The sequence below is a fragment of the Tiliqua scincoides genome, chromosome 2 (assembly GCF_035046505.1).
Source record: "Tiliqua scincoides isolate rTilSci1 chromosome 2, rTilSci1.hap2, whole genome shotgun sequence".
NCBI classification, from domain to species: Eukaryota; Metazoa; Chordata; class Lepidosauria; order Squamata; family Scincidae; genus Tiliqua; species Tiliqua scincoides.
In genome coordinates this window covers 207,823,980-207,846,793 of record NC_089822.1, presented here as the reverse complement: position 1 = coordinate 207,846,793, position 22,814 = coordinate 207,823,980, and the positions used below count along the sequence as shown (strand labels likewise).

The following is a 22,814-nucleotide window of genomic DNA, read 5'->3' as shown; positions in this document are numbered from 1 at the left end:
TGCAAGCAATATCTAATGGGTACCCTGTTGCCTCTCAGGAGCAATAGATGTGCTATCAGAGGGAAGAATATGTTCCCAGGTACAAAATGTAATGCATCTGCTATTGGGAAATGTGATAACACTAAAACAAATGTACAGTGTTGTTGGAAGGCATGTGAACTGCAAGCTACAAATAGATAGCCATTGAGCATTTATCGCCCTAAAAATAGAATGCCTGTAAAGTTGATTAGTTTAAGAGTCAACCCAGAAATGGGAACTCAGCTTTCATGTGTTAGTCCAGTCTCTGAATTATCACTTCAGTGTAACAAAGTAGGTGTCTCACACTATTATCTCAGCTAGGCAGAGCTCACCCCATTAACTACTCTAAACTTAGTCATTAATAATATTTCTACACAGATGCTGTCTTTGTGACTTGGATTTTTCTGTTGAAAATTATTGTATTTCCCTATCTAGTCAGGATATTAGACCTTTAGGATATAAATTGTGGGGTTAATGCAGCAAACACATAAAGCTACTGTTAAAGTAACCTTTTAATTTTCAGATTAAAAGTGAGTCCTTTCTTGAGGATATCAACAACCTGCTGAATTCAGGAGACATTCCCAACCTGTACGCTCCAGATGAACAGGACCAGATTTTGACCACTATGAAACCTATTGTTCAGGATCAGGGCCTTCAACCTACCAAGGCCAACCTGATAGCTGCATATGCAGGGAGAGTGCGCAGTAATATCCATACAGTCCTATGCATGAGGTACGAGCTAGTTCAGCCCATACGATCAGATGGCAAGGGAAGCTCTCCAAGCTAGCAACGTCTTTCTCTCTGTCACTGCTCAGTGATGACTCTTAATATTGCTGATCGAAGGCTAGATTCATCCTGGAGCAGGGATGGCAAACCTCTGACACCCATACCCAAAGGTAGGCACATGGAAAAATTTTGTTGGCCTGCAGCATTACTACCTCTTGATCTTTTAAGTCCCATCCATAACATACAAACAACAATTATACATACGTTCATGCATGCATACATATAATGTTTATCAATACTGCCAAATGAAGCAGTAAACTGGTTGACTGAACAGACTTTAAGAATGCTTTCAAGCATTTTCCCAGGTATAGGAAAAAGAGCATTCTGAATGGAATGAGAATGCCCCATGCGCAACTCGAGGTAGGGTCAACTGGATAAAGGAATCTCCTCACACTGGTGCTGACTGTTAGTTCCAGTTTTGACTCTACTTCTCTACAGTAAGGACGTTGGCTGGGGTTGTGCTGCCTTAAAATTGTAAATACACATATAATAATAATAAATGGTCTGCTGCTCAAAATTCCCATGGGCACTCAAGATAATTTTTTTTGAACATTGTCACCACTTTGGTCACATGCTCTCAAAAAATGTTTGTCACTCCCCACCCTAGAGGTACCTGGAATGAAGTATAGGCCTCTTTGTTACTCATTCACATGTCTCTCAGCCTCCCACATCAAAATATTAGGAGCCAGTGCTGCCTCCATTTCTCCAATCAAGCAGAGATTTTTCTTCATGAGGTACTTCACAGTCATAGAGTTACTGGAGGAGAGAGATGCTATAAACCAGAAATGTGCTTTGTTTCTTGTGGCAGGGGATGCAAAATGTCTTTTAGCTGCCATAAAACTGAATATCAGTTTTAATTCTCAGGCACTATTAGGAACCCTGAAATTTCCTGTAATGATTTCCCTTCTACCTTTATACCCATTGTTCTAAGAAGTAATTACTAACTTCCTACAACCGTTTGAGCAGAATGAAGAACTGAGTAGAGATCTATATCTTAGAAAGCTCTGTGTTTGCCATATTTGCCATTGCTGTGTTTCCTTTTTACTATAGGAAGAACTGTAAGGGAACACCTTTGTCACCTCTGGTTAGGTACCCTGATAAACTGGAACGTGCAATGTAAGAACTCTTAAACAAAATTCAGTGCAATGGAAATGTAGGTGCTGACCAAAGATTTTTGTTGTACTGCTTCATGCAGTGGCATTACTAGGATTTATGTCACCTGGTGTGGGAAGTCAGTGCATCACTCCCTGTGATGGACCTCCTCCCATGCAGTAGGTGGGGCAATGCCCTGGGTGGAGGGGATGGTGATGCACCATCGCTCTGCCCCCGACTGGGTTTTTGGCTATAACTTTTGATAGAATAAAGATATTCCAACAGGGATTGTTTCATTGCATTCTACATGAAAATACACATTGAATAATATGTAACATGATGGTATTATTCAAAAATACTAAGTTTTAAAAAATTTTGGCCAGTCGTGGTGTGTCCCCCTATGTAGCCTGCAGCCCCACATCCCCTAGTGACAGCACTGGCTGCATGTTTTCCTTTTTATATTCAAAATACATCTTTGGTTACCCTGTTTGCAGAGATACATTTAAAAGGGAAATACTTTTGAAAGAATTAATAACAAAGCAAATAATCCAATGTCACAGGATTCAGGATTTAAATTCTCATAATTTCAGGCTAATCTCATGGTTTTAAAAAGGAGACCTTTAATTTCAGCGTTTGGGATAGCGCATTGCATGTGTTAACCTTAATTAGTTGGGAGCCTCAGCTAGTGAGATGAGATTTGTCCATCCCCATTATTTAATATACACAATATTTCTGCAAACTGCAAGGAAGTTTAATTACTGTCTGTTCCAGGACCATTTTTGCTTCTAAAGAAATTGCCCACCATGCATTCAAACTGGAGAGGAAAGCCTTGGTCACCATCTATTCGTATAAGGTTCTTCTCTATTCTTTATTGCTTCTCCATTTTTCAGCCCTATAGGAGAGGTGTTCCGAGCACGGCTCAGACAGTTCCCATCCCTAGTAAATTGCTGTACCATTGACTGGTTTAATGAGTGGCCATCAGAAGCTCTGGAATCAGTGGCTGCTTCCTTCTTATATGAGATGCCAGACAGTGACGCTATCCCTGAAGTTATAGAGGGAATGGTAGGTGCTTCTCCTAGAACAAGTAAGTCCAAAGTTGAAAACATTTGTTTGGGGAGTTACATAAAACAGATAATCAACTTCATGATAATTGAATATGGCTGTAATTGGAATTCAGATTGTTTGATCCACCCATGTTTGGAACTGGTGCTGCTTCTGCATTTTCTATCCATTCCTTAGAATGTTCCGTTCACAAGCAGACAAATTTCTTCTGGTCGTATTTTAACTTAAGTGCATCTCATATGTAGCGCATTTCACAGTCATGCCCTTTCCCCTTCTTAAGGTTGAAAAATGTTGAACAGCATTTGCTTCGTGCTCCTTTCAGATTGAAATGTGCGTCGAAATCCATCAGAGTGTAGCACGTAAATGCAAGGAGTATCTGGCAGAATTGGCAAGACATAATTATGTCACACCCAAGAGCTATCTGGAACTGCTTGGCATCTTCACCACCTTAATAGAAAAAAAGAAACAGGAGCTGAAAGGTGCCAAAGAGAGAATGAAAAGTGGATTGGACAAGGTGGGTTCCTTCAGATCTTGGTGTTTGGCACTGATGTTTCAGAGTATGATTTTAGAGCAACCAAACCCCCATGTTGGTCCCCCTTTTCCTGAGGGCTGATGTCTGATGTCTATCAGCTTACTTCCTTTTAGGAATGTACCAGAGAGCTTTGGAGCTACATTAACTGGGTTAGAAAGAAACTTGAATCCCCACCTCCCACTATTTTTGAACTAGCAACAATCACGTTGGGCAGTTGCCTGGTGTGTCACCAGACAGAATTGCTATGAAGGCCAATATTTGGAAGTACCTCAAACTCATAGACAGCTCTTCCATCAGAGTTAGGTTACGAGAGAGAAGAGGCAATATTATAGGTGAGCCTTTTCAGAATCTCACATTCCTGTTCTCATGTTGAGGTATTATTTCCATTCTAGAGATCAGGGCAAACCTATGATCTCTCGTGTCACATGCATGCTAATTCCTGTGGCTAAAACCAGGTTGTTTTCTCTTGCTTATGAAATATTGCTTCAAAATAATAAATGTGCGATTTTACAGAATCATTTCTGGCACTAGCAGCTAAACCCAATGGACAACTTATTGGAGAAAATAATCTTAAAATATAAAGCTCAAATCAAGACATATAGAGAGAGTACAGTATAATGCCCTCTGGTCTTTACCACACTCAGCAGTACATGCTCAAGTAAGGGCTCCCCCCATGCATGTCTTGCAGTGTTCACTTCATAGTTAAAATGTGTCTACTGAATTTTTCTGCATACAAGCTACCTGATCTGTGCTATGTAGCTTTGTTTTCTGGTAAAGATATAACTCTCTGGACTTTCTTTTTGGTTTTGTGAGCATTTGGCTAGCTGTCTTACTCTAAGACTGTGGGAATCTAATGGGCCCTGCTTGCTGACTTAAGTGAATGGAAACAGCTGCTTGCTACATAATCTACTGTATGGTACAATAAACACAAAACAGGAAGTATGATCCACATGAAGTACAACACTTTTACATGCCATTTAGTTCAACGGGAGAATTTAACACATTAGAACACTATGATTGAATTGAATCTAACTTTGAATGCTTCATTTGAACTTGATTACTCTCAAAATAGTTATAATCCTGCAGCCCATGGAGAGACCGCCTTCTATCAAAGGCAGTCTCCATCATGCAGCCTATTTAGGAATGTGCAGCCTTTAAATATTGTGCCAACATATTTTCTTTCTCTTCACTAATGTGAAGCATATAAAGACAAGTTTTGGTTTTTTCCCTACTTTCTAGCTTTTACGAACAGCAGAAGATGTTGCAAAAATGCAGGAAGAGCTAGAATTAGCACGCCCCCTGCTGGCAGAGGCTGCCAAAGACACATTGTCAACTATGGAACAAATACAGGTAAGCAACATGTATTCAGAAATTGATACAAAGAGAGGCAGATGATGCCAGTTTTTAGGACATGAAGGAGCAGACCCTAATCACTGCACTGTGGTTGCTGCTTTGTTAATTCTATGTTGGACAAAGTCGCACTTGTGTTGTAGCCTAGCTTCTATACTGTAATGGCTCGACAGTTAAGGGAGAGTGGACTAGCAAATGTTGAATGACATTAAAGGACAGTGAATTGTCATTTATAAATTATATTTTCATGCAACTGAGAGAATGCCATTTGATTTCTCAATTTCATGCCAAATGGCTTGAGCTGACCTTGCTTCCACTTTCAACCACAAATGTTTAGTGTCATGATATAAGCTGATATATGGAGCTTACTTCATGCATGGTGGTTAGCATAGGAGCACAGAATAGGAAAAAAAAATGCAGTTTTTTACTTACCAGTACTGTACTTTTGGGGGGGTAAAATGTATTAAAATCTAGTTAAATCTGTACACTTCTACAGAGTAAACATGAACTCATTTCACTGCTACTATAAATGTGTCATCTGGGCATCCAGAGACAAGGAGATTGATGATGATAGTTTTAATATCTGCTTGAACAGGAGTTAGAATTGTGATCAAGTTGAATTATGTTCTTGCCCAACTACTGTAGCTCTAGCTAGTCATTTATTTTAATGAAATAATGGGTACAGTTAGTGATTCTTTCCAAAACAAAATAGATTCCTCCAAATTCACACATTACATTTTTCTCTACATTGGGGTTATATAGGGGTAACTGAAGTTGGAAAAACATATACAAGTGCATCCATATGGTACTATTTTGCTGTGTACCCTTTTTTACAGATAGGTTTTCCCATGGTTTGGTGGATAAAACTCCCCCACCCAAACAGGGGAAAAAAAATACATATAAAGCTAAAATACCAACAGTCAACAGAAGAGATGTGAAGCCCATAGCTAAACAAAGGTTTATTTGGAAAGCGGTAGGCAGGTTCTTTTATAGGAAATGTTGGGCTTGTATTAAAGGTAGACTCTGGCTGATGGAGAAAAAAGACCTCCAGCCAGATCTCCTGCAAGGGTAGATGGAGGGCAAGACAGAAGCTCCTAGTGGTTAGCAACTGACCCCCTCCCCCAGTCCCTGCTTTTAACTAGGAAAAGACAGTTCTTGCTGCTGCCATCTAAAGCTAGAATGCCCAGATGGAAGGTGGCTGCTTAGGAAAAGCCTCCCTCCCAAGTTAACAGAGAGCCCCAAAATCTGCAGTGTCCCCTTACCATCAGAAAATAGCAGAACATATCCAAAAAAAATGGGGGGAGGGAATGCAAAGATAAGAAGTAAGGCACTGATAATCCCCATAAGAGGTGTAAAGGGGAAGTGGAGTGATCAAGACTGGCAAGGATGTTAAAATGCAAACAACAAATAAGACAACCCACTGCTACTTTCCTCAGGTACTTTGCTTACCCTGTCCCAGCTTTTTAGTCCTTGAGCCAACTCTTAGCAAGATGGATGAGCAAACCCCTGTGAAGTAACATACGCTCCCAATGCTGGACTTGGCAAATGTGTGCAACTCCACTTTTTAGTCTGTAGCCATTAACCAGGCTTCCACCTATGGAACTGAGTAGTGGGAGGTCAACTGAGCTCTCCAACATTCCTGCTGCTCAGGTGGGCTTAACTAATCTGTGAGCCAGATTCAAAGGCAGGTTCTTTTAACTGGGGGAAACGGGAAAATGAAATTGCTGAAACAATAGCCATCATCACAGCACAGCAGACATAGCCACTACCTTTAAACAACCCAGCCGCCCCTTCAGGACAAGAATCACAGAAGCCTCTAAAGCAGCCATTTTCAACCTTTTTCAGCTCACCGCACACTGACAAGGCACTAAAATTGTCAAGGCGCACTACCAGTTTTTAATTACATTATTATGTTACAATTAATTTAATTAATATAACTATGGGCACAAGCCTAACCAGGTCTACTCAGAAGTAAGTCCTATTTTGTTCAATGGGGCTTACTCTCAGGAAAGTGTGGTTGGATTGCAACCTAATACACTGAGAGCACAATCCTAACCAGGTCTACTCAGAAGTAAGTCCTGTTTTGTTCAGTGGGGCTTACTCTCAGGAAAGTGTGGTTGGATTGCAGCCTAATACACTGAGCACAATCCTAACCAGGTCTACTCAGAAGTAAGTCCTATTTTGTTCAGTGGGGCTTACTCTCAGGAAAGTGTGGTTAGGATTGCAGCCTTAGATCATTACATGACAATGAAAGAAATTCCCAAGAAGCCTGCAGAAGAAGGTGTATGTGGTTTCTGGAAAAGTTTTGAAGCAAGTCTGTTCAAACTGTTATCAACTGATATGCTCTGAGATGCCAGGAGGTGCTGGCAAAGAGAGATGAGACTGAGCATACTGGAGAAACGGGTGGGGGGGCAGTGAGGAGATGTGACTGAAGCAAGTACAGGATTCACTAGAGTGGGGGGGAGAGAAGGAGAATGGGAGGCAACTGGTTTTGAACTTTGGAAGGTGGGGAAGAGGGAGGGGTGGGGAGGGGCAGTCAGAGGGGTTAACTGCAGTTATGATGGGGGGATGTGTGTGCAGGAGGGGAGGAGGTGGGGGGAAGAAAAGCATCACTTGCCTGCTCATTTATTCAAGAAAGAGTACAACCAAGCCTCTGTATGTCTACTCAGAAGTAAGCCCCATTATAGTCAATGGGGCTTACCCCTAGGTAAGTGTGGATAGGATTGTGACCCAGCGCCCTTCCTGCCAAAACCTTGCCAGTGGAGGCAAGGCAGGGAGGGTCACTTTGGGGCATTGCTGGCAAGGAAAAGGGTTTCTCCAGGATCCTTTCCAGCTGCTTCTGGCTCCTACCTGCCTTCAAGCTCCCTCACTCCCTCCCGCTGCTCGCCCTCACTCCCTCCATGTTTCGCCTGGTGCTCTTCCAGGCTCTTCTGGCTGCCTGCCCAATCAGCGCGCGGGGCAGGCACCAGCAACAGCAGGAGCATCCAAGCCCCTGCGTGGCTGCTCCTTTTTCTCCTGCTGCCGAGCGTGGCTCCAAGCAGCTGCTTCTCCCACGTATGCTGGTGCTGCTGCTGCCGCCTGACTCCTTGACCCAGCGGCACACTTGAGGCAGCCTCACGGCACACCAGTGTGCCACGTCACAGCGGTTGAAAACCACTGCTCTAAGGTGATCAAAAGTTCTAAAGCAGGTAAAAAACAGGCAAAAATAAGGAGATAGCTGGGATTTTCACCATCACTCCAAAAAGCAGGCTTGTGATTCTATATGTTTTTGTTGTGCTACAGGTAGACACAGCTGTGGCTGAGGAGACGCGAAATAGTGTGCAGGCAGAGGAGATGAAAGCCAAAGTGAAAGCTCAGACAGCTCAGGCTATTGCTGATGATGCCCAGAAGGACCTGGCAGAAGCCCTCCCTGCATTGGATGCTGCTCTTGCAAGCCTAAGGAACCTCAACAAAAATGATGTTACTGAGGTAATGGAATGGAAGGAAGCATTTTTGGGCACAAGCTTGGTGTGACCAACATTCTTCCTGCATTGCTCTCCACACTTTACAGTACAAGCAATAGAGTCAGCTATGAGATCCAGTGGACAACACAAATATTCCAACTTCCCAACTATTTTCTTCTGTAGATTGCTATTGAACTTCAGCAGTTTTATGCAGTTTTATTCTTTGACTCCTACAAGCTGCTATAGAATAAAATGGTTTCATAGCAAATGCAGCTGGACAGATCAAAGCAGGATCTCCTCATCATGTAGGGCAGTTTTGTTTTATTGTCTTGATGGTCAAAACAGTCTCTAGGCAGCTAAGTCACAACCGTTAACACAAAGATAATTTTTTTTGAATTGCATGTTTATTCAGAACTAATAACTCCAAGTTGGACTGTACCTACACCTATCAGAAACAGACCCTGTTGGCTTTCTCCTCAAGTTCTTCTACCAGCTTTTTCAGCTGGGTTGGGTTGTTGAAGAAGTGCATGTAGAGGTTGCGCTCAGCATGCTGAACATGGCTCCGCAAGGATTTATGTTTGACCTTCCAATCACTCAAGGTGTCCATTAACATTTGGTAGAGTTTCGCTTGTGTGGTGCCAAGCTGCGCCAGAGATTCTGACACTTCCTGTAAGGAACATATGAAAATAGTCTTCAAAAAGAAGCTAAACACTTCTCCTGACTTGTCATATGAAAAATTCACAAGGAGGAGTGCTTTACAACTAAACAATGAAGAATCTTTGAGACATACAATTTGAGACATACAAAATTATGCAGGGGATGGACAGAGTGGATAGGGAGATGCTCTTTACACTCTCACATAATACCAGAACCAGGGGACATCCACTAAAATTGAGTGTTGGGCGGGTTAGGACAGACAAAAGAAAATTTTTCTTTACTCAGCGCGTGGTCGGTCTGTGGAACTCCTTGCCACAGGATGTGGTGCTGGCGTCTAGCCTAGACGCCTTTAAAAGGGGATTGGACGAGTTTCTGGAGGAAAAATCCATTATGGGGTACAAGCCATGATGTGTATGCGCAACCTCCTGATTTTAGGAATGGGTTAAGTCAGAATGCCAGATGTAGGAGAGAGCACCAGGATGAGGTCTCTTGTTATCTGGTGTGCTCCCTGGGGCATTTGGTGGGCTGCTGTGAGATACAGGAAGCTGGACTAGATGGGCCTATGGCCTGATCCAGTTGGGCTGTTCTTATGTTCTTAATCTTAAGGATACATGAACAATTTGATTATATAACCAGTACACTTGTAATTTTAAACATACCTGAGCATGAAGCATTAACTGGTTAGAATCACCATACATCTTAGAGTATAGTATCTCATGGTCAGACTCTAGTTTAGGAAGCTGAGAGAGTGGTGCAACCAGCTGTACTTGTAACATCTTGAGTTCTTGACACAGCCGTGAGCCCCAGCCTGCCAAGGTCTCATAGCTACGGAAGAGTTGCTTCTCTTGACCATGTCTGTCCAACATCTTCCACACCCTATGAGGAAAACAGTAAGACAACCATCAATGAGACAATTAGGGGACTGCATTCAAAGAAGCTTGTCCTTGTAATTGTGTGTGAGAGAAGTGAACCATAAAAATATTTATATGCTTAAATATTCATAAAGAATGGGTTGAGTGGTGACAAGACTGCATGACCAATATCACAATTCTTATGTTTCTGCCATTGAGAGAAAATCTGATTTATGGAGAGTCTTCTAGGTACAAATGATATCTGTTTACAGAAGATATAAATAGCAGAAGGTACTGATTTGTCTATATTAAAATTCACAGCGTACAAAACTACTTGGGCTCTTTTTCCCCTGTCAGATTTAATTGTTCTACAAAAAGCAGGTAAGAGGGAAAGTACTAGCCAGAGTTTTGTCTTCTCTAGGGTGGAAGTTAGTTATATATGGTCTTATTTTCCTTTTCTAAATTGTTTATTCCTTACAAACAAATCTGAACTAAGAACAACTATTGACTGCCAGACATCCACTACCCTTTCCTTCCCTTCCTCCCTCCAACCTTTACCGTAAGGTGGCAAGATCACTGGGGTCAATCAGTGTTTGTGGGCGTTGCTTAATGGAGAATGTGGAACCCTCCAAGCAGGATTGCCATTTCTGTAATTTCGTCTCAGACTCATTCACAATAGTCAGCATCTCAGTGTTCATTTGGCGCAGATTCTCGTCTTCCAACATCAGCAAGAGCCTTAGCACTTCCAAATGACTCAGCTGACCCATCAGCTGGGCAGCGGTTTTTTCCTGAATTGATTCAACATGCCCAAGTTTGATGGCTTCCAAGTTAAGTTTCCCGCGTATCACAGGCAAACGAAGGAGGCGGGCATTGCCCTGGAGCAAAGGCACAAGCTTTTGACTTGTGACCTGATCCAACTCATTTTGAAGGATAGACCGCTGCTCCTGGCAGGCAGCTATGTGGAAGCGCAGTTCATCCTCCTCCTCTTCTTTTATCTGTGGAAAATGAGGATATTAAATATTATGCACCCTCAGGTATTGTAGGCCTTTCTGAACTTTGCAAGAAGATACACTGATGCTATTTTTTATGCCCATTTCACTGGAAAGTATAAAAGTATATTTGCCCCAACCAAAAAGATTCTCAACCATATGCTTACAGGTTTCTGTAGAAAGCAGAGGAATATAACAAAGAGACTATTGAGAGTGACAGCAAACCATCTCTGGACCCTAGAACACCGAAAAGTGACCCATAAAATCAGGATTATGCAGAACATAATGAAGAACACAAATAGGCTGCACTAGATTGCTCCAGCAATAAGTTCTGGTTCATGGATGCTGATTGATCCCTGATTCCAGTTGTTCAATTCTGATTCCCAAGTTTTAATATTTTGTGGTATATAAGCATTAACTGTTGTTAATCCCAGAGCCCCATATCCAGCTTAAGATATAAATATATTAAATCAGTTTAGTTTATACAGGCAACAGATTGAGATGGTAGGATATACCACTTCCAATTGAGTAGGGGGTTACTGTTTTTGAGTTTTCCTTCCTGTAGCACACAGACTTGCCACAATTAAAAAACTAGCACATGAGGGAGAAGAGTTCTAACCCAGTGTAGTCTCTGGTGCCAATTTTGTACTCGCAGAGAGTTTTTCGCATTCACATATCTACCACCTGCGGTCTGAAGTGGTACAGTCCAGACTTTCACGTTCTGATGCATGTGTAAACCAAGTCTCAGTATTCTAGCATTTGGTGCCAGTAAATCTGCTGCTCATCTAGAAGCACAGTCGCCACAGAAAAACAGGTGAGTAGCAATGTCAAAAATTATACAGGGCATTTTTGCTTCAGGGAGACTCATGTCCCACAAAGCCACTGTTCAGTAGGCTTCAACCTAGCAACCTTCCTACCTTGTTCTTTTTAGCAGCCTTCAAGGCCTTCCTTGCCCATTGCAAGGCGGATGATGTTCCCTCAATTTCTGCAGAAGTCATAACTAGCAACCTCTGGTTGTGCAGGTAAGTTAACTCCATATTCCCCAGTTCTTCCTGGTAGCTGCCCAGGTTGCCATCTTTACAATTCCCCACTTGGACAGCTGGTGCCTTTGTCTTCAGCCTTCTTTGACTACCATAGTGAATATCCAGTGCTTCAGTCCAGAACTTCTCTGTTTCAGGATGCTCTGTTTCTTTTGGTACAATTGTATGAGCAAGATCTGGCTCATCCTTACTGACCACGTGCTCCCAATAAAAACCTTGCCCCTTCAGTACTCCCATGAAGTGATTGTGATCATCACTACAAATTACACCTTTGTTTTCTAGGGGTATTTTCTGATCTAGTTTTGTTATATTCTCTGTACTCAGCTCTTTCTGAGAGCCTCCCCATGTTTTCTTTGCCAAAAGTGCTATCTTAGCCTCCGCCTCATTTATAATACTTTTGAGGGCCTTTGGAAAGAACCCCAATAAATCCTGTGTGAATTTTTCTTCCGACTCCAAATAATGTCTTAGGTCCGTCATTGCCACTGATGCTTTCATCCATTCATTTCCAGATTTCCTGTGCCACTGCACCAGCTCCTTTGCTATCTTACAGGTCTGGCTGAATACATCATTACTCTGGAAATTGTCCAGCTCCAGTTGTAGGTGTGCCTTCTTCAACCATCTGCTTGCTTTCTCCATCTTCTCTTCCAGATGGCAGAATTCCTGTTTTGTGCTCGCTTCGTGAATCCTAAGTTTGTTGCACCGCTTGATCCGACAGGCACTTTGGCTCTTCAACATCTGCATCTCTTTTTCAAGGGTCTCAAGGGGCGGGGTTTCATTCTCCTGTTTTGTATCCCTTAACTGGGGGGACTGGTGGCAGGTCTTCAGCACCTGTTCCAGTGCATCTTTTTCCAGCAAAGGCTTTCCAGAGATTAGCAAGTTCTCATAGGCCTCCACTTCTGTTGCGCTTAATACATTCTCCTCCCCCACGGTGTTACAGAACCACTCTAGAAAGTGCTCCAACTCCGCACAGTCAAAGAGCCAATCAAAGTCCTTCTCATGAAGCTCATTGGCCTTGGGGTAGACAATTTTCAGAATCTGCACAAACTCAGCTCCTTTGTTAACAGTATCCAGTAAGAAAGCGCTGGACCGTCTCCTGGTCAACATATTTGGATTGTTCTTTTAATGCTAAGGGAAATAGACAAAACTGGATTATAGGCACATGGGAGAGGGTGCATTATTTGCCTATTTGTGCATGCATGGAACTATTTAAAGAATCTCAGCTGCATGTGTGCATCTGTACACAGTTTCTAGACCTTAAAAACATACCAGCAATATTTGATTATATCCCAGAATATAAAGGAATGTCAAGCGGGAATCCCAATGGTCAGGTGAATGGGTTTCAGGGCCTTATTTGTTTTACCCCATGAACACTATTCCCTGGTCCCTGCCTCTACATCACACCCATATTCCCCCCTCCCAAATTCCCATATTTTCCTTTTCCCTCGCCTTGCCCTAAACTTCCACGATCCTAGAAAATGCAGACCTTTGAAACATGGTGAATAATTCATCCCAATTAGGCTGCAATCTTACACATTCTTCAGAAGACCCATTGAAATTCAATGAATCTTACTCTCAAGCAGTCATCTATAAGATTGCACTGTAAGTCTGTCTCTCGCTATCTCTCCTCAACCCATTCCATCTACCATAGAGCATTGTATTCTGCTATGCAACCAGCACCTGCTTTCTATTACTCCTTACCTACTGGTATTGTTTCAGCCCCCTGTATGGGGGAACATAAAGTTGATTCAGCTGCTGGAGCCCTAAACTTAATTCCTAAGAATTAAATTTCATTGACTTCTCAAGTAAACACTTGTTAGGATTAGGTTGTAAGCACCTTGAATATCTGCCACAGCACCTCAGTTGCAGTGTTGTTAACCCATAAGTAAATAGACACAGGTTTCAATCATTCATGTGCTTATATGGAAATAAAATCCATTGAACTCAGAGAGCCTTATTTACAAGTAAACCTGCTTAGAATTGCATGTTAGACAAGGATCAAGCCTTTCAGTTTGAGGTGATGACAGAGCCACTGTGTTTTTGTTCGCTAGAGTTTCTCTTATCTTGAAATAAGAGTACTTGTTTATTGTGTATTGGACTCAGAGCTGCCAAACCTCCACTTTCATGCTGAATTTGAGAGACTCCAAGCTGAATCTCCAAGAGACTACAGAAAGGAGTCCTGGAGGTTTTAACCAAGTCTCCCTGGCTAAATGACATAACACTGAACAAAATATTTCCTGGAATAGCTTCAGTCAAAGGTGGAAATTCTGCTGGGACCAACTATGATATTCTGAAAGAAGAGAAAAGCAAACCTTTGGCTTGGCTGCTCCCTGTTGGAACTGACTATCAGTAAGAGCTCAGATCTGGCTTGGTACTCCCAGGGGAGATAAAAGAAGAGTATAATCTAGCCACTTGGCCCAGCTTTTACCCAATCAGAATTAGGTTAGCATTGAGTACATAAAATCTAGTAGCCCAATTCACATCTCCTCTTCCCACATGCATACTTACCTGCCCATTTACAAACATTTGGGCACATCAGCCTTTGTTAGCCTCAGGTGGCTCTATCCAATTAAGGCTGAAGCTTTATGCACACTTACCTGGAAGTAAACATAGTAGGGCTTCTAAATAAATACCTTTATAAACATTTCAAGTAAACTTTGTAGCCTTCCTGTTTCTTTACTTACTCCCACCCTTTTCATTTTCTAGGTATTTATGTATACATGCTTGATATGTTTGTCAGTATACAAAGGGGATAGAGTGCCTGTACCTTTAACCAGTGTTTAGAAGAGGAATTTTGGCAGGTGTAGTTTTTTAAACCCTTCCTTGTCGAGCTACACCTGCCAAAATTCCCTCTTCTAAACAATGGTTAAAGGTGTAGGCACTCTGTCCCACCATTTCTGGTAACCCTTCTCTTAGAAGAAATCTGAATAAATGTGCATTTACATGCACATGTTTCTCACACACCTAGTGACTCTGACATTGAACAATAAATAATTTACAAATTTAAAATGATCAAAAATCAGTTACTATAGTCAGAGCAACAATTTCAAATGTAATTGTTTACACAGGCAACTGATAACTGAGATATCAAGCAAACCAGAAAGAGGCACCTCAACATTTAATAGGTGTGTTGCAGGGGGAATTTTGACAATTGCAGCTTTTTTCTGCAAGGAGGGAAAAAGGCTTTCCCTCTAGAAATGGTCTAATCTCTGCAACTATTAAAGGTACAGGAATCCTGTATGTCTTTGGCCACCCTGTAGATAGGTGAGAGTCCAATCCTAGACATGTCTACTCAAGAGTAATCCCCATTGTAGTCAATGGGGCTTACTCCCAGGAAAGTGTGGCTAGGACTGCACCCTAAATCACATTAACAGGCAGTATTTCAAACTTGAAGAGACAAGTACTGATTCTCAGAAGCAGAAGCTGCACCTTCAAAGTCAGCTAGAAGCCTTACCAGCAGACTCTGTTCATAAAAAGAAACTGGCTTTATTATGGTAATTAGCCTGAATTCAGAAAAGGCCTAGATACAAGCAGCCTCACTTATGTAGGAGTGGTTGATGAATAAGTCTTGAGAGGATCAGGCTTCTTGTTCAAGCCCATAGAGACCATTTCCTTTCTAAAATGTCACATAAGTGATGGATGAGGAGGGGGCTGCAGCAAAGTAATAATAAATGGAAGACCCCCCTCTCCTGTGGTAAAAGGAGATCCTAGCCACCCAATTGGCTATCAGTAAGACACACACAAAGACTGAGGCTTATCCAAGGTTAAAGGTTTCAAAAAAACAAAAAAAGCTTTACTTACAGGTCATACATAATAGGTTACATGTATCTTCTCATTAGGACCAGAGGCTTTTCTAAACTTGGGGAACAGAGAACCGTAAAAGCTGTTCCCTTTGTGTGCAAGTGTTGGGGAGGGGCATGTAAGCTGAGAGCTACAGCAGGGCACATCCATCTGAAGATCAAGAGAGAGCATGTGGGTAAAAGGGCAGGAAGGAAATAAAGTTAACAGACACACCTCCTGCAAGGAGGACAGGTAGATGGTTTCAGGTGACAGGACAGTACACTGCCCTCCAGAGTCCTGCAGGCAGGTGGCACCTTAATTTCCAACAATAAGAATTCAGCGTCTCAGGATCCACCATTCTTTGTAAGTGCTGTATTGAATCATGTCACTGTGTTGAGTTCTCAGTTCATAAGAGAGTGATTCCTTTTTTACCATTGCAAGCCCCCATGTCATATTTAAAAGCCAGACTATACATTTTAAAATACGGGAAGGTATTTTGATTTCTTATGCAGTCTGGATACTGACATTTCACAAATACAGCATTAACCTAACCTAAGCATTAATGAATGAATGTTCCTATTCTGCATTGAGCGGGGTGCTTAGGGAATATGCATATTAAGCTGGGGGGAGAGGAGCCGTCCTTATGAGTGCACTCTGTATGGTTTTTGTCTAGGTGCGAGGAATGCAAAGGCCTCCAGTTGGAGTCAAAATGGTGATGGAAGCAGTCTGCATTATGAAAGGAGTCAAGCCAAAGAAAGTGGCGGGAGAGAAGCCAGGCTCTAAGATAGATGACTACTGGGAGCCTGGCAAAGGTCTTCTCCAGGACCCAGGAAAATTTCTTGAAAGTCTGTTTAAATACGATAAGGTAAGTAAAACAGTGGTGGTCGTTCTCCAGTGGAGGAAGGGTGCATTTCTTAGTATGGGTTTGCCCTTGTGATGCTAGGCAGGGTCTAATCAAGTAACATGACCTCCTCCACACAGAGGGCTCTCATTTCCCAGTTTGTCCTTGCCTCACTGGCAAGAGGTCGCAAGTCACTTTGCTCCCTTGTTTTGGGGCTGTTTCACTCTTCTTTTTTCACTGAAGTAAACTGTTTTTCTGCTTTCCTCCCCCCTTGAGGGGGCCAGTCCTTTTAAGGCGTTGGAGGGAAAATGTGGTGAAGCAGGGGCTCTGTTAAGAGATCATCCCCGGGCCTGCAGGAAATTTGCAGGCTGGATAGTATCAGGCCCTGAGGCCTTGGCCTGACTGCGCACAGCTTCATGGGAAGAGATGATGCAACATCTGGTGATGCATACCAGGTGACTGTCACCAGGTATGTCACCCCATGTGCCATCAGAGTGACTAAGCACTTTCTAGTTCACTCCGATTGGCTGTGGCAAGTATATACTCCAGCCAGGGCAAGCTGGGTTGTGGGAGATACGGTGCGGGGCTTAAATGTTTTCATGAGGCACTTTTGTGCCGGGAGCTTCTTGACTCCCCTGCATTATTTTTCCCCGAGTTTGTCAAGTGGTGAAGGCAGCGATGGTGCAGAGAAATCATGGTGCCCACTGCCTCGTTCTCCAAGTGCCGCTGCGACCCAAACGGGTCCCAAAACTTTGCGCCACACAGATGTTGTGGCAGAAGTGAAGGAGCTGACAGGCCTCCTCTGCCCACGCTTCGAGCTCTGCTCGTTGGGGGCAAGGCAGGCACCTTCTATAAATGGAGCGCCCGTCCTGCCCAGCGCTCCCAAGCTTCAGTAATTGACCTTAGGCTTCTGAGGCGAACGTCTCGGGCGCCATTTTCCTTTCGCACGCTCAGTCTTGGACTGGTAGGTGCGAAGGACAACCCCCCCCCCCGTTTGACCTCGGTAAGTGTTAATAATGGCCTCAGTTGACTCTGCAGGCTCAGCCTCCATTACCCCAGGGGAGGGGAGAATTTGGCTTCTCAGGCTCAGCAGGGGAGGCACCCATTTCTCTAGGGAGGATCCCCGTCTTTCAGGAAGCCCATGCTATGTTGTGGGCCCAGAACCTGGTAGGCAAAGCTGTGACAGAAAAATTAGGCCCTGCAGCAGAACCTGTGCAGGGAGCCTCGGTCACTGGGCCCCTGAGTAAGAAAGCTAAATGACCTGAGCCTTCCTCGGACTCCTCGCTCTCCTGCCCTTTGGAGGCAGAGGAATCATCCCCTAAGCACTAAGTCTTTCTCACTTATGATGTCCACCAGGCGCAAGACTCCCCCACAGAAACATAGCTTGAAGGGGTCTGGGGGTGGACGGCTTGGTGAGTCAGGCTTCTCAGCCTCCTCCTCAAGGGAGAAAGACAGACTCTCCAGAAAAAAGATACCAGTGTGTGCAACCACTTAGGCCAGTGTTATTCAAACTGTGAGGCGCAGCTCCCTGGGGATGTGCCAGGAGCGCAGAGGGGAGGCGCGGGATGTCCTCTTGCAGCGATACAGTCACACCACCATTCCTGGGCATAATGCGAGCCCCTCTGTCTTCTGCGCTTTTTTAAAGCAGAAGAAACGGGGGTTGCTCAACTGCTCCCTCCGAGAGGAACTGTGAGAGTGGCTGCCGCCGCCCACCCTCTTCTCCCTCCTCTCCGAGGCTGCCGCCTTCTGTGTTTGCTGCATGTTGTTTCCAAAGCTCTTCGACTCCAACCCCCAGCTGGCAAGTACCGAGCATGCTCAGCTTGCAGTTCTTACCCTTGCTGACTGTCAGAAAGAAGCCCTCATTGATCCTTGTCTGGTTGGTTCCTAGTTCCCAGCCTGGGATCACTTCTCATCAAAGTGAAATCTCTCTTTTCAACCCCCTCCCTCCTCCACTCCCCCCTTTTGATCTCCAAACCTTACTGCTTTCCTCCCCCTTCCCAAATAAAACACTTCCTATTTTACGGCCACCAGGGGTCTTAAAGTTGTTTCCATGCAGTTGGCAAGGTGGGGGAGAGACAAGCACGCACTTTACTTGGCCAAGAGCAGAAAAAGGGTACTGTTTTTAAAGTGATTTAATCTTGTTTGACTGAAGAGCAGAGGCTATATTTTTAAAGTGATGAATCTTGCTATTTGAAGGGAATACTTAGCAGCCATTGATGAAGTGATTGCCAGCCCAATCCTATCCACACTTTTCTGGGAGTAAGCCCCATTGACTCTAATGGGACTTACTTCTGAGTAGACATACACAGGATTGAGCTGTGCATCTCCTATATAGGAGACAAATCAGCCTCCTAACCAAACCCTTATCAACTCTGATATATTTTCATGGTCTATTTTTGTTTTCCCCACCAGCTGCTGGAAAAATTTAATTAAATTAATAAAGGGTTCAATCCTATCCAAGGAGAAAGGGATAAATGTGTGTGTGTGTAATGTTGGTCAGACTGGTTATTCACAAAGTTCATTTGATAAAACAATTCTATTGGTATGCTTACAAAGTTTTTAAAAAATGAGTCCTCCTGGACCAGACAAAATCTACCTACTCTTGCATCCTGTCTCCAACAGTGATCAGCAGCTGATCATTTATAAAGCATGTATATTGCTGTGTATTAATAATATATTTTTAAGATCTGCATTTAATTGATATGATTAATATAATTAATATTAATATAGTTAATATTTCTGGCCACTTCCTGTTTAATGATGTCACTTCCAGCCCTCAGGAACATGATGGGGAGTCATGGCCAACAGCCACGGGGGTCAAGGGAGCCACAGGTCGGAAAAGTTTGAGTACCACTGACTTAGGCTCTTTCCTGTGGACACTTTCCTTAGATTGTGTCCAGGGCAACCAGAGCTCTTAGCCTTAATCCCGAGACTGGGCCTACTACCTCTTCTTCTGCCACTCTTAACAGAGCTGGGGGCGAAGTTTTTTGTTTCTTCAGGGCCCTCGTAGGACAGCAGAGGTTCCCTTTCCTGATGCTTTTAAATCTGTCATGGATGCAGAGTGAGCAGTACCTGCACAAAAGAAGCACGCACCAAAATTGTTTGGTAAGCTTTATTCTTTACCACAGAAAGCTTTGGACACTCTGCAGATTTCCAAAGTAGATGCACCGGTGGCTGCTTTATCATCCCATGCCATCATTCCTTCTGAGGGGGAACAGGGTCCTAAAGACCCATGCAATAAGAAAGTTGAAGTGACACTTAAAAGAGTGTTTGAAAACTCCCTTTATTAGCAATACACTCTTTGGCGAAGTTCTTGATGCTGTTTCAGTCAAAAACAAGGATAATAGGAAAATATTGCCTACTAATCGCAAAGAGAATGTTAACACTCAGCATCAGTCTTCTGAGGCCAAGGATGGTCGTTTCGCCCCAAAGGACAACCTGAATTAGAGCTCAGTTGAGCAAATTTATATTGCATCACCACACAACAAAGTCCTCCAACTTTCCATCTTCCAGCCGGTCATCTAAACAGGACAAGGGCAGAACTACCTGATGCCATCCTGCTCAAAGACCCAGTGCTGGTGGGGGCAATCTCCTCAAGTTTGCACACTGGTGGTCCTCTGTGTACTTCGATGTGTGTACTCCGGAGTTTACTCGGTATTCTTCCTTGTTTAAAAAACAGCTTTTCTGGATCTCAAGTGGTTAAACTGTTTCATAGTTACCACAAATTCCACAGGAAAAATATCAAATCAGTTCTGGCTTCCCTGGGGAAGGCAGATTTCCTCTGTCCCATAGAACTTTCAGAGGCATACCTCCATATTTAATCAGGAGGGCCCACAAGCATTATCTCAGATTTTGTTGCACTGGCATCACTTTCAATACAGAGCACTCACACTCAGGTTGACATCATTCCCCAGGGTCTTCACCAGGATCTTGGTGACAGTTGTGGCTCATCTGTGCCAATAGGGGATCTTTGTTTACCCCTGCCTGGACAATTTTCTACTCAGGGCACCCTCCAGGGTTCAAGTCTTGAACAATGTCCTGACCATGATTAAATCCCTGAAATTCCTGGGATATGTGATCAACCGTACAAAGAGTTCCCTTGTTTCTTCCTAGACCCTGGAACACCTCAGAGTTCTCATCAATACAAGATCCTTTCAGGCAGCACCATTTCAGGAGTGTTGTCTAAAGCTAAAGGGACTCCTGAAATTAGTTCTCACATCCAGCTTCTTGGATGTGCTGCAATTATCCAGGCTGCTAGGAATACTTCTCTCTCTCCAGGACCTAGTAACTTGGGCTCAGTTTCACACAAGGTGACTTTAAAAAATCCTCCATCCCTTTCAGCCACAAATAGAGAGCTGGGTTCACTTACCCATCAGAATTCCTCTGCTTCTCCCCTGCTTCCACTGATGCTTGCACAAGGAACGACTTATGAAAGGGGTGAGTGTGGAGGTTCCACACAGAACTATCACAGCCAGCTTATTAGAATGGGATGCACAGCATCTACAGCCATACTACCCTGAACACGCCTGATCTCGTCTGATCTCGGAAGCTAAGCAGGGTCAGGCCTAGTTAGTACTTGGATGGGAGACCGCTTGGGAATAGCGGGTGCTGTAGAAAAAAGAAAACACTGAGGGTCTTTTCACTCAGCGCAAGTGGACACCCCAGGAGGCTCTGTGGAGCATAAAGCTAGAATGGAAAGCCATTCACCTAGCTCTCAGAGTCTTCCACAGCTCCCTACCAGATCACCATAAACTTGGCAGAACAGACAATATATCAGCCAAAGCTTTTAAATCACTAAGGAGGCACCAAGGCCTGAGGCCTAGCTCTAGAAACCTCACTCTTTTTTCACTAGGCCGAGACAAATTTACTCTTCTGACAAGCAGAACACCTAGCAGGAGTCCAGTACCCTGACATGCACTAGCTCAGCCTCCAAAGGCTCAGGGAGGTGGAGTGGAGGTTTGTAACCTCAGGCTTTCAAAGACATGACTCTTCACCTGAGCACTCCAGTCCCAGTTCACATCAAGTGACAATTCCCAACTCTGTGATCCTTTTCAAGGTATCTTCATGGATTATCTAAACACTGAATGGCCCATTCTGTATGCCTTCTCCTCCCCTTTTACGCTTCTCCCTCTGGTTCTCAAAGTCATCTGTCTACTACATGCACAAGTGATTCTAGTAGCGCAGAGGTGGCCGAGGGGACCCTGGTTCCCAGATTTTCTCAAGTTATCCATCAGAGATCCTTGGAAATTTCCTCCCCATCAAGACCTCCTCTCCCAGGGGCCCCTCATTTACCCACAACCTATGCAGTTCCACCTGACTGTGTGCCGTTTGACAGGGGAGGACCAGCTGATCTTGGCTACTCTTGATTCCTGCCTTAATGGCATCTAGACACCTTTCCACGAAAGTTATGGTATCTGGAAATATTTAGACACTGGTACCTCTACATGGCTTTTCCACCATCCAATCCCAGTGTGCCCACAGACCTGGACTTCTTATAAGATGGCTTGGACAAGGGCCTGCGGACTAACACCACAGACAGGCTGCAGCCTTTCAGGGCATCTTAGGAATGGATCTATTGAGTAGCCTATCAGGGCTCCATACGAGCGGGTCTAGGAACTAAAATATTTCATCTCCCCATGTTAACCACATGTTAAGAGATTCCTGAGAGGCAATAACTCTCCTGAATCCTCCTCCTGTCAAGAAAATTCCTACTGGGACTTTAACAGGGTCTTGCAGGTTCTCATTCCCCCATGTTGCAAACCCCTGGCCAAAACTCCTACAAGAGAAATCATTTTCAAAGTTTCCTTTCTGGTCAAAATCACTTCTGCTCTCAGAGTTTCAGAACTGGCTGCCCTATCTGTGCTTCCTGACTTTTGTGTGTTCCATAAAGAAAAGGTAATGCTATGTACTGACCACACTTATTCCCAAAGTAAACTCTTTATCTCATAGAGAGCAGGAAATCAGTCTTCCCTTCTTTTGCAACAACCCAACCCATCCACGAGAGAAAATCTGGCACAGGTTGGATGTGAGAAGAGCACTCCATTTTTATATCTAACATACTAAGTTGCTTCATAAGTCTGAAGCTCTGTTCATTGACTTTCAGGGAAGCTCCACATTTTAGCCAACTGGATAGTGGAATGCATAATAAAGTGCTATATAGAACATTGGAGGTCTCTCCTCCGGAGGGTGAACACAACCTCTCAGAGGCGCAGTTACCTCAGGTGAGGCTACCTTTGCGAGGTGTATTTCAAAGCATTGACTTGGACTTCTCCACATCTTCACCAAACTTTATGAAATTGATACTACTGCTTCTTCAGATGCCTCCTTTGGGAGAAAGATTATCAAAAAGGGTCCTTAATCCCTAAGTCAGGGGTGC

The 22,814-nt window shown here is 43.7% G+C and overlaps 2 protein-coding genes and 1 non-coding gene across 3 annotated transcripts in view; 2 read left to right on the top strand and 1 right to left on the bottom strand.

Annotated features, from left to right (window-relative positions):
- DNAH1 (dynein axonemal heavy chain 1) overlaps nucleotides 1–22,814 on the top strand; it is a 148,729-nt gene that overhangs the window by 97,171 nt on the left and 28,744 nt on the right. Inside the window, exons 50-55 of the mRNA XM_066617083.1 lie at nucleotides 542–750; nucleotides 2,787–2,958; nucleotides 3,281–3,472; nucleotides 4,730–4,840; nucleotides 8,123–8,308; nucleotides 16,271–16,462. Coding sequence (XP_066473180.1) covers nucleotides 542–750; nucleotides 2,787–2,958; nucleotides 3,281–3,472; nucleotides 4,730–4,840; nucleotides 8,123–8,308; nucleotides 16,271–16,462 — 1,062 coding nt within the window. The remainder of the gene's footprint in view (nucleotides 1–541; nucleotides 751–2,786; nucleotides 2,959–3,280; nucleotides 3,473–4,729; nucleotides 4,841–8,122; nucleotides 8,309–16,270; nucleotides 16,463–22,814) is intronic.
- On the bottom strand, nucleotides 8,732–12,924 carry LOC136641187 (HAUS augmin-like complex subunit 3). Its single transcript, XM_066616866.1, has 4 exons — nucleotides 11,698–12,924; nucleotides 10,350–10,786; nucleotides 9,600–9,816; nucleotides 8,732–8,950 (listed from the first exon to the last, which is right to left on the bottom strand). The coding sequence occupies exons 1-4, from the start codon at nucleotides 12,922–12,924 to the stop codon at nucleotides 8,732–8,734; spliced, it is 2,100 nt and encodes a 699-aa protein (XP_066472963.1).
- On the top strand, nucleotides 20,937–21,055 carry LOC136642238 (5S ribosomal RNA). The gene has a single exon (XR_010793981.1). It is a non-coding gene; the product is annotated as a 5S ribosomal RNA (ribosomal RNA).